Raw genomic sequence first — 11,038 nt, 5'->3', positions numbered from 1 at the left:
GATCATCCCTCCAGCCCTCAGACCCTGTTCCTCCCCCCTCCACACACTCCCCTCACCTTTCTTTTCAGCTGCTGGATCTCTGCCTCAGTCACAGCATGCTTGATCTGGAGCTGCAGGGGAGAGGGGCAGGTGATCAGTTCACGGGCCGGGGGCGGGGGGTTGGCAGAGCTGCAGGTGGGATGGCCCACCTTACCCTCCCCCCTCCCCCCTCCCCCCCCAGGACCCCCTCCTCCCACCTCCTTGAACTTGTGCACCAGCTTCTCGGGCTCCATGTCCACAGGGGACAAGGCATCCTCGTTCTCTGCCAACTCGAACACCTCGATGGCCATCTCGCCACCTGGGAACGTGGGGCTCAGCTCCTCCTCCTCGTCAGTGGCGTACTCTCCGGTCTGCGAAGGAGAGAGGAGGCCGTGCGCCCTGCCCATCCCAGCCTTCCTCAGGCCTGACAGCCGGGCTTAGACTGGCAACAGTCAGCCCATGTCAAACTGGGAGCCCCTTAGGGGGTCTGGTTCATGTTACCCCCATCAGACTGGGGCCATGGTTTGTGTCTTCCCTGAAGGCATGGGCAATCCCCCCATAAGAGAGACCCCTGAAGAGACAGCCTGTTTCGAGGGGTCCCCTGAGGTCTGGAACTGTCTCCTTCCTCAGATTATGTCCCCTGGGGTTAGGGGCTGTGCTGTCCCCTCAGAGTGGGGGCTCTTTGAAGAACTCTATTTTCCTCGTGGGACCAGGAAGCCTCTCTGAGGAAAGAGGGTGTGACTCCTCCATCAGGGTTCTGGGAGGAAAGGTCTGCATCACCTCCCTCAGACGGGGGGGCGGGGAGGGGGGCTCCCCTAGGACAGGGAATGGTGCTCTGGGCTTCTTCACAAGGCCTGGGAAAGCAGTGGAGGCAGAGGATGTCTGTAAAGCTCCATCCGGCCACCAGGGGGCGATGCCGCTGGCAGCCAGGCCAGGAGTCCCTACCTCCTCATCTTCCTCCCCATACTGGGCGTATCTCTGCTCCATCATCTCTCGCTGCCATCGCTCCTGTTCCAGGGTCTGCTGAATGAGCTGAGCCACCTCGCTCTGCTCACCGGGCCGCTCCCGGCCAATCATAAACCTGCAGGGACACCAGTGTCATTCCTTTTGCCTCTGCCCTCAGCTGGGTTAACGGCACCATCCTCCCCGCTGGTGCTCCTCTCTCCACACTCAGGCCCTCCCAGGGGAGGTGAAATGAGAGGGCTGAGTCCAGAGGCTGCAGAATGTTAATAATGAATGGGGGAGCCGGGGGCCCTTATTGAGTTTCCTTCCCAGGAGAGGCAAAGGCCCACTGGCCAGTTTGGGGGGAGGGGTGATGACAGCCAAACTTCAGTCTGGGCTGCAGGGGACGTGAGTTCAGGAGCTGCCAGTGTAGAGGCTCTGACCCCACTACGTAGGAGGAAACGAGGCAGGGGATGGTGAATCTGAACCACCCCGGCGGGGCAGGGGCTGTGGAGGGGTGTCTTGTACTGGTATAGGCTCCAAGGCCCTGAGCTTCAGGAAGGGGCGGGATGATGGTGACTGGAGATTAGGATGGAGAGGAAATAGTGGAACTTCCAGGCACCAGCCCCTCCTCTCCGTGGCCACCCACATCCTGTTTCTCTCCACCACCCTTTCCTGGGGGCAGTGCCCCTCTTGGAGGGGGCAGGGAGTGATCCCTGAATGTTCTGCCAGAGAGGGACACAGGGAGCTTCTAGCACAGTCCCCTTAATTGACAGGCTCAGGGAGAAAAGTCCTTCCAGTCTGCATGGCATTCTCCCTGTACATCTTGGTTTTTCAATGAATGAGTCTGGACAGGCAGGGGGGAGAATGAACCCAAGAAGCCAGTTTGGAGGTGCGGTGGAGAGCGGGCCTTGAAGCCCGAGTGCTGGTGGCCAGCAGCGGTCACGGGCTCAGGATGGGAAGGTAGGCTTGAGGCAAGGGATATGGGCACAGCAATTCCTTCGGGCAGGGACGCAGTGGGACCTCCTCTGTAAGTTGGGTCACGCAGAATCTTAACTGTGTGGGCAAATGGGCAGAGTGGCCGGATGAAGGCCGAGCCTCCTGCCTGCTCCCAGGCCCCACCTACCCCACCGGCCCGGCCCTCACCGCACGCGGCCCTTGGTGTTCCGGAGCACGGAGGCTGCAAAGCTCTGGGTCACTCCCACCAGACTGGTTCCGTCCACCTCCACCAGGAGGTCGTTCACCTGGATCCTAGGGGAGGTGACACTGGTTAGGGCATCATGAGGGGACCTGTGGAGCTGGGGTAGAGGTGGCCCCTTCCCATTAGAAACTCAAGGCTCAGTCCCCACAGGGACCTGGTACTTTGTCTACCTGCATAAAATGCATGAGGCCTGAGGCTCAGGTATCAGCCAGACCCACCTGTGTGGGCAGTGAGACCTGAGCAAGCAAAGCACATAGGTGTCAAGCTCCCTTCCCATGACAATCACACCAGTGTCTCCTCCTGCATCACACCTGACAGAGCAGTGTCACATCCACCAGAGATCACAACCGCCACGCACAGTGGCAAGGCCCACAGCCCTCTCACACAGACAAGTCTGCACAGACCTGGTCTGAAGATTTCCTTCCTGCCTCACACACTCATGTTCACACTCTGTACCACAGGGTCCTCTCACCCTGACACTGGTGCACAACCCCCAACAGTCCAGCTGTGCATCTGAATGAAGCCTGTTCTCCTCACAAGGAGAGAGATGGGGGTGGTCCAGCATGGCCTGCTGAGAGGGATGGAATGAGGGGACCTCCCTCGAGCCCCAAGCCTTCTCACAGGGCTCCAATGCGGAAAGGGAGGACGCGGCCTATTGTAAACACTTCACATGCCTCACATGTGGGTACGAGCCTGTGGACACTCTCTCACATGCACACACACTCCCTAAACTGCCAACCAGGAAGGGTTCTGGAAAGTCCCAATGAGGAGGTAAGTGAAAGAGCACGGACTCTCATCTTCCTCTTCTCGGCCCCTCCCCCCATGCCACCTGGGTTGCAGTGGGCAAAAGGCCTCTGATGGAGGCAACCCCACCTCTAGCAACATGACCCCAAAGTCATTAGCCCTCACAGGGATACCCACTCACCTCTGTCACATGAAAGGGGTCTGCGTTGGAGGTGCCACCACAAGGCACCCTTGATGTCAACCTCCCACTTACAACCCCGGGGTGCCCTGAGCCCTTCCCACTTCCCTGCTGCAAGACACATACAGTGGAGCTGTCCACAGAAGGGTCACTGGGCTTCCCAGGACTCCAGGAGGTCCTTCCAGAACCTTCTGACCCACAGAGACCCCCTCTAGCTCAGATATCAAAACACAGGCACACATGACACACAGAAGGAGCAGTTTCCTCTGCAGACACATCTGCACCGTCTCTCTAGCCACACCACACACCTGGATCCCCTCTGTTCTCTAGGCTCCAGCCATAACTGCCTGCTTTTGGTCCCCTGCCTGCACCTAATACTCCTTTTTAGCCTAGTTAACTTCTGCTCATCCTTCAGGTCTCAGCTGCAATGCCACTTCCTCCAAGAAGCCTTCCCTGATACCCAGAGAGATCAAGCCCCCCCCCCCCTTTTTTTTATTCAGGGCTGATGATCAGATTTTATTTACAATTTGCATCCTACATTTTGTCACTGGACATATCCCAACGTTGCTCATTGTAAACAGAGTATCTCATCAGGAGGGAAGCACCATACTCCATCTAGGCGTGCTGCTGCTGTACAGACACGACTTTTTATTTTCCTATAGATACTGTGATGGGCATCTTCATGCAGAAAGCCTTTCTGCATTTAGGATTACTTCCTTAAGGCTTTGGTAAATATTGCCAAATTGCTTTCCCAAAGAGGGTGTACCAGCTACACTTGGGCAATTGTATTGAGCTGCCTGGTACCAAAGGAAATTTAAGGTTGTAGTCTCACTTGGGTGGGAGGTCAAGCCCTCCTTTTTATGCCTTCATGGCGCCCTGTATTTTTCCTCCATTTCACCATTTTCTGTGTCCACTTGAATGTCTGCCTCACCACACCGCACCGCACCACACCACACCACACCACATGATTCCTAAGGGCAAGTATCTCATCGCTGACTCCCCGGGGCCTGGCACCAGCCCCAGGACAGAGTCAGGAATTAGATATTTGAGGAATGAAGGAGGGAATGCTCAAATATACTCCACCAGGCACATAGTCTCCATGCTCATGCTCTCCCTACCATGACCCCCCACACACTCAGACACCCAAAACCAGCCCTCGTCTTCACCCGCCCCTGGAATGCAAGTTCATGCTGTGGCCCCAGGCCTCGACCAGCACCTGGCACAGTTTTGCTCCACCACCATCTGAGCCCAACCTGGCTCAGTGACCCACCCTACAGAGGATGAGAGGGAGAGGCCGTACCTGCCGTCCCGATGGGCTGCACCGCCCTCAGTCACAGTCTTGACGAAGATGCCCAGCTTCTCCAGGCCCATGTCTGCCCCGGCCCCCATGCCGATGATGCTGATGCCCAAGCCCTCGGAGTCTGTGGAGCAGAGGGCAGTGAGATGGTGGGGGGCCATGGAGAAGGGGGAACAAGGAGGTCTAGCTCAGGGTTTGCAGGGGACAACGTGAGAGATGCACCCCATCCCCAGCCCTCACTCTGGGGCATGGCCCCCCTCCAAGCTTAGGAGTGTCCCACAACTGGGGAAGGGATGCAGTTTTGCCCACCCCGTCTTTGCCAAGTCGACTAGGATGCTCTTGGGTCACTCCCTGCCCTCTGTCCACCCACAGAATGGATGGGCAGCAGGGTCTGCTGAGGGTGACCCTCGTGGGTGGGCCAGAGGCTACTGTGTGCACATGAGGGTATGTGGGGGGTGCGGATGGAGCCGGGTGGCAGCATGGGTTCACTCTTCTTTAAGCAATCTCATCCAAACTCACAGCTTCAAAGACTTCCCGCTCTTCTCTCCCAGCTGCACCGCCCCTCCCGTGGCCTCTGACATCCCAACTCATGGTCTTCCCCTACAAACTGGCTCTTCCTGTCTGCCACTCCCTCACGGGGCCTGGGAGTCACCTGGATTCCTCCCTCCCCCTCACAGCCTTTGCCCAAGACAAACCACCACCAGACCCTGCCGATCGGCCTCCCCAGGACCTCTCAGGTCACCCACTTCCCTCCCGCACGGCCATCATCTTGTCCACACCAGTGGTCCTAGGATCCTTCCCCGCAAAGCACAGCCTGGAGGGGTCTTTCTTTTTTGAATCCTCACCTGAGGATATTTTCCATTTGATTTTTTTTTTTTTAAATATATTTTATTGACCTTCCACAGAGAAGAAGGGAGAGGGACAGAGAGCTAGAAACATCGATGAGAGAGATCGATCAGCTGCCTCCCGCACGCCCCCCACTGGGGATGTGCCCGCAACCAGGGTACATGCCCCTGACCGGAATCGAACCCGGGACCCTTGAGTCCGCAGGCCGACGCTCTATCCACTGAGCCAAACCGGCTCGGCCCATTTGATTTTTAGAGAGAGTGGAAGAGAGAGGAAAAGACAGAGAAAAATATCGATGTGAGAGAAACACATCAATTGGTTGCCTCCTGTGTGCACCTGGGCCGGGGAGGAGGTACGTGCTCTTGACTGGAATCAAATCCAGGACGCTTAGGTCCGCAGGCTGATGCTCTACCCACTGAGCCAAACCGGCTAGGGCCTGGAGAGGTCTTTCTAGAATAACTCTCCCACACCAGTCCATCGTAGGGAAAAGACAGTGTCCTTCACATGGTCCCGAGGCCTTACTTGCACACCCTTCTTCCCCTCACTGTCCAAATCCAGCCAAGCCTGCCTTCTCTCTTCCCCAAAAACTCCCCTGAACTCCTTTTCAGAGCCCAACTCAAACATCACTTCCTTGGGGAACCCCCATCCCAAGTCTGATCAGGTCTCCTGTAAAACGCTGTTATTTCAGCCCCTCCGGGCCTCCCCAGCACCTATTACAGCGCCTAAGGGCGTAGTTAGATGTGACTGTCCCATCCATGTCTGCCGCCCCCTTAGGTCTCCCCATGTCTGGCCAACACACAGCCCAGGACAGCCCACACCGTGCCCTCGGGAGCCTGGCAACTGAAGGAGCACACAGAACTGGTGGTGGGAGCCTGGGCTAGACTGGAGTCCGTGTGGCTGTGGGTTGCTGACAGGGGCCCCGGGCAGAAGCTGGCACCGGAGAGGAGACCCACGTGGCCTGGCCCTGGCCTCTCACCCTTCTCCAGCTCCACAGGGAACAGCTCCAACCGCTCCACCCGCTTCTCCAGCTCATACTCCGCAGAGGCCGCCATGGGGTCCACGTCCTCGTTGCGACGATCGTAGTCCTCGTTGGAGTAGGTGCTGAACACCTGGGGAGAGGGACACGTGTCAGAGGGCAAAGGCAGAACTGGCTTGGTGAGGCCAAGAGGGCAGGCTGTGCCACCCACCGATGCTCCCCTCCTACCAGAGGCCTCCTCCACCCCCTAGACAGGTTAAGGTCTCCCCCAGCCCATGATCAGCCCAGCTTGGAGTGAAGGCCCTTCTAGTTCTGGAGTCCATGGGAGAGAAAGGGCCACAGCCTCGTCCAGTCCACACCATGATTCTCTTCTGCAGCTTCAACAGTGTAAGCACGGCCCAGAGGAGAAGCAAAGGAAAGGCCATGCTGGAGAAACTGCCCGACTCAGGAACCCAGGTCCCCAGGACAGAGAACGACCAACAGACAGGGGCAAACAGCGAGTAAGAGATGAGGGAGAGCCAGACCGGGCGAGGGCAGATACAGACATGGACACAGGGGGCAGGATAGCAGAAGGAACAGGCTGAGCAGGCGAGGAAAAGAGGCGGAGGGGAGAAAGAATGGAGATGCTGGAGGATGCCAGATGGGGAGAGAGGAGGGAGCGGTGTGAGACGCGGGGAGGGGGAGGGGAGCAGGAGACACAGAGATGGAGAGGACAGGGCTGACCTGAACCTGAAGTTGAGGCCAGGGTGGGGGAGGGAGGCAGGAAGGACCACCTCCACCCTCATGGGGGAAGGGCAGGCCCTCCACCTAAGGTGCCCCTCAGATGGTAGGAGCAGAGAGAACACCTACGGCCTTGCCTGCGGGCCGCAGTCTCCCTCCAGGACCACCGCTCTCTGAGGCTGGCCCTGTCTCCAGTGCACCGGGCCTTGATGAGACAAGCAAACCCAGCCTTCGAGGTGGCCCCAAGGCCAGCTCAGCTCTGCCTTGTCCCCTGTGCCCCTCAGCTGTCTTCCTCTTCCCAAATCTCTCAGCACAAAGTGGGGGGGGGGTCCCCAGCCCGACCCTCCTCCCAGGAACAGAAGATAGGGCAGGGGCTGTGGGAGTGCCTGATTGTGGGCCCAAGCAGGGGAGCCCCCAGTGGGAGGTTAATGAGCACCATTTGGGGTACCATGACTTGTTCCTGCTTCACTGCCTGCAGCGACAGGTTGGCACCACTTGGAGCTTAGTGGGGGCGAGAATGGGTGGGAGCAGCTCTGTCAGATGCCTGGGCCTGAGGAGCTGGAGTGGGGCACTGCCTTCCCCGAGAACCCGCCGGGCCCCGCTCCTCCAGTACAGTGTCTCGGGAGCACAGGGCAGGAGCAGCACTCCGGTATCCCAGCTTTAGTTTGGGCTCCTGTGTCCATGCCCCCAAGCCCAGAGGCTCACTCCCAGGGTGAGCCTGGGAGCATGGCCGGGGAAGGGGAGCTATGTGGCCACTCAACTCATTGCCCTCAATTTCACAGCATCAGAGAAACTCAAGCTCAGGCCCTTGAAGCTCATCATCAATTGTGCAGCAGGCCGTTGGACTGCCCTCGTGACACCTGGCCAGCAGCCTCCAAGCCCCCTGGAGGGAGGGCGACCCAGTCTGCACAGGGTGCAAATGCCAGGTCCGCTGCCCTGGGTTAGCCGGGGGTAGGGCAGGATGAGACGGTGCCCAGCTGGGCTCTGGTGGGCGGGTCGCCTGTGACTTTGTCCTCATTGCACACATGTCCCAGGCCCTAGGACAGGAGCTGGTGTGAGCTGAGACCGGGCAAACTGGGTTTGGCCCACTTTAGCCTCTGAGTCAGGGTCCCTTCATCGCCGTCTTTGTGGTGGCCTGGGTCACCAAGCCGCTCCCCCATGCAGTCTCATAGTGTGTGTGCACACGAACACACACAGTGACCTCCAAAACACCCTGGCAGCCTGCCCTGGGTTCTGCCCTCATCTTCTTTTCTCAGCCTATGAAGTCCTGCAGGAAACTCAGCCTCAGGCTCAGAGGGCCCAGACCACCCCTCACGTTGCCCACCATGATGGGACCAGCCTCTCAGAGAGCCCTGGGCCCAGGTGACAATCTGGAACTGAGCTCTCTGTCCTCAGCAGAAGCCTCCACAAAGGCAATAACTGGGTCACCAGCGGGACACGAGGCCCTGGACTGAGTATCCATGCGGAGTGGGGGCAGGGAGAGGGGAAAACGGGGACCGCTGCCCAGGGTGGGGAGGAGGAAACCCCAGCAAGGTCACAAGTCAGACACAATAAGGCAGGACCACATGCCACCGGCTCCCACACTCAGGCAGCGGCAGTCACCAGGGAGTCGGGGAGCACTGCTCCAAATCATGCGCTATTTTTTAGCCCAAAATCAGGGTAAGGTGTCAAATATAGACAGTCAGAGGCCCAGGTCCAAAAGACCAAATTCCACCTCTGAGGGGATCAGGCGGCTCAGAGAACTGGTGGGGGGCTGGGGGGTTTCCTGACTTCCTCAGTGCCCCCCACCCTTCCTTAGCATCCCAAGAAACCCCGTAATCCTCAGTTCCCTCCAGGATCTCACGGCCTCAGGAGGGAAAGAGGGTTGAGAAAGGACTTTAAGGTCGTAGCTGGGGAAGGGGCTGGCCTGGTGGGGATTGCACCTTTCAGGCCCCTCGATGAGAGGGCCAGAGGTTAAGATACTCTGACAAGTGAGAGGAAACTGGGCCAGCTTCAGTGTCCACCAGTCGTTATGGAAACTGCAAGCAAACAGATGAGGGTTTGACTCAGGAGGGGAGGGGCAGAGTCCAGGAGCCAAGAACAGTCCGGAACCTGGCACCCCGTGCAGTGGACCTGCCGCTGAACCAGGGGTGGTGAGAAAGGGCCATCTAGGCTGAATGTGCCAGTCAGAAGTGGGGGGTAGAAAAAAGGGGGAGGTGGCCAGAGGTTCTTGTCTCCCCAGGGGATGCCCCCTCCCCCACACCAGCACTGCTCTGAGGAGCTCAGGGCACTGGCACGGTCTACAAAGAATCACCCAGCGTGGTGGTGCGGGTGAGGGGGCCCACTGAGACCTCCCAAAGGGGCAGTTCCCATCCCTGTCAGGGCACCCAGAGAACGCAGCCAAGAGCGTTTAGGGCCTGCCAAGGCCTTGGGAGCCTGTCCTATTGAGCAGCCAAGAGCAAAGGCATGCAGGCTGCTGCCAGGCCCCCGGCGGGGGGGTGGGGGGGGGGGTTCCCAGCCCCACCGCCTCCTCCCTGGCCAGCTGAAGGCCTAGCCCCCTCAAGGGCCACACCAAGTACCTATTCCCTGTGGCACCCAACACTTCCCCCTGGCCCACCCAGACCCCAAGAAAGAGGGCCCCAGCACTGGCCTTCCCCCACCCCCAGTCACATGACCCAAGCCCAGCTCACCCTCAAAGAACTGCTTCCCTCTTTCACTTCTGCAAAGCTGGGGTAGGGGCTACATACAAGACGGAGGGAGTTAGGGCTATGGTCCCCTGTTCCTTAATTTTGGGGAGTTCCTGGCTCCTCCCTCCCACATTCTAAACAGCTCCTACACAGGGGGAGTCCAGAGGGTGTTTCCAAGCTCCCCTGCCCCCCTCCTGCCCAGAGCTGGGTAAGGACCAATATGGGGAGGCTCTCCTGGGGACACACACACACACACACACACACACCCAAGCCTTTGCCTCTGGCACGTCTGGAGGAAGAATGACTGGGAATGGAAGGGAAAGCAGGTGCCCCAGGACCCTTGGCGGGGACGGGGCAGGGAGGGGTGCGGCAGCAGACAGAAGAACCTGAGGGCAGGTCCAGGCAGGCCATCCCTGTCTCAGGCCTGAAAGTCCTCCCCTTCTGACAAACAGCTGGCACTCCCCCACGCCCCCTCCGGGTGGTAACTTCTGGGAAGGGGCTGAGTGGCAGGGGCTGACTCAGCCTGCCAAACTCCACGGGCGAAGTGGGGGCGACGGCGTGCACGTGGCAGGCAGGGGCGGCGCGGGGCGGGGAGGGGGGTCACTTACTTGGATGGGCGCCGTGCTGAAATGGATCTTCCGGCTGGGAACCGGGTCCTCTTCCTCCGACAGCCCCGGGATCTCCATGCACCCCGACTCGGGCTCATAGGGGGGCTCCCCATCCTCGTCGTCGTCTTCATCGTCCTCCTCCAGGGCACTGCCCCCGGAGTCCTCCCCGAGCCCGCTGTAGGCGCTCACGTCCACCAAGTCCGCCTCGGAGAAGTCCTCCTTCTTGGACTCATCCGCCTCCTCCGGGGCCACCTCCGGGCCCCGGCCATTGCCCACCCCTCGCTCAGGCGCCCCCGCGGCCGCCGCCTCTTCCTCGGGGGCCCCCGGGGCCTTCTGCTCTTCGGGTGCCGGGCTGGCCGCGGTGGCCCGGGTGCTGCCATTCTCCAGGGCCGCGTGGACTGTCACCTCCGCCTGGATCACCTCCCCAGGCGCCGCCTCGGCCTCCGACTCCCCGCTCTCCTCCACCTCCACCGGCTTGATCTTGCGCACCTCCCGGGGCTTGGGGGGCGGCCGGGCGGGGGCCACTCGGTGCTGCGGGGGCTGCTGCCCGGCGGGGCCGCGCTCTTTCTCGGCGGGGGCATCCCCCGACGGGGCGGGCGGCGGCGGCGGCGGCTGGAACACCCGCGACCGCTTACTGACCAGCTTCGAGTTGACCGGGGGCGCCCCGGCGGCCGTGGCCCGGGGCGGCACGGGCCAACGCTAGAGTATTGTTCCTGGAGTCAGCGTATTTCTAAGACGGCGCAGACCTGGCTGAGTGAAAGCGATACGGCGTCGGCTCCCTATTAGTACAGGGCCTAGGTTGCTGCTGTAGTTTCTTATCTTGGAGGTTAGGTTTTTGGTTT

General features: G+C 59.9%; 1 protein-coding gene across 1 annotated transcript in view; it reads right to left on the bottom strand.

The window, feature by feature from the left end:
• PPP1R9B (protein phosphatase 1 regulatory subunit 9B) overlaps positions 1 to 11,038 on the bottom strand; it is a 16,674-nt gene that overhangs the window by 4,554 nt on the left and 1,082 nt on the right. Inside the window, exons 2-7 of the mRNA XM_023746319.1 lie at positions 10,197 to 10,895; positions 6,203 to 6,335; positions 4,384 to 4,504; positions 2,107 to 2,211; positions 964 to 1,099; positions 57 to 110 (exon numbers count right to left, since the gene is read on the bottom strand). Of these exons, the coding sequence (XP_023602087.1) occupies positions 57 to 110; positions 964 to 1,099; positions 2,107 to 2,211; positions 4,384 to 4,504; positions 6,203 to 6,335; positions 10,197 to 10,895 (1,248 nt within the window). The remainder of the gene's footprint in view (positions 1 to 56; positions 111 to 963; positions 1,100 to 2,106; positions 2,212 to 4,383; positions 4,505 to 6,202; positions 6,336 to 10,196; positions 10,896 to 11,038) is intronic.

This window comes from Myotis lucifugus, unplaced genomic scaffold (genome assembly GCF_000147115.1).
Source record: "Myotis lucifugus unplaced genomic scaffold, Myoluc2.0 scaffold_655, whole genome shotgun sequence".
NCBI classification, from domain to species: domain Eukaryota; kingdom Metazoa; phylum Chordata; class Mammalia; order Chiroptera; family Vespertilionidae; genus Myotis; species Myotis lucifugus.
The sequence above is the reverse complement of the archived record's forward strand: the minus strand, read 5'-3'. Positions and strand labels throughout refer to the sequence as shown.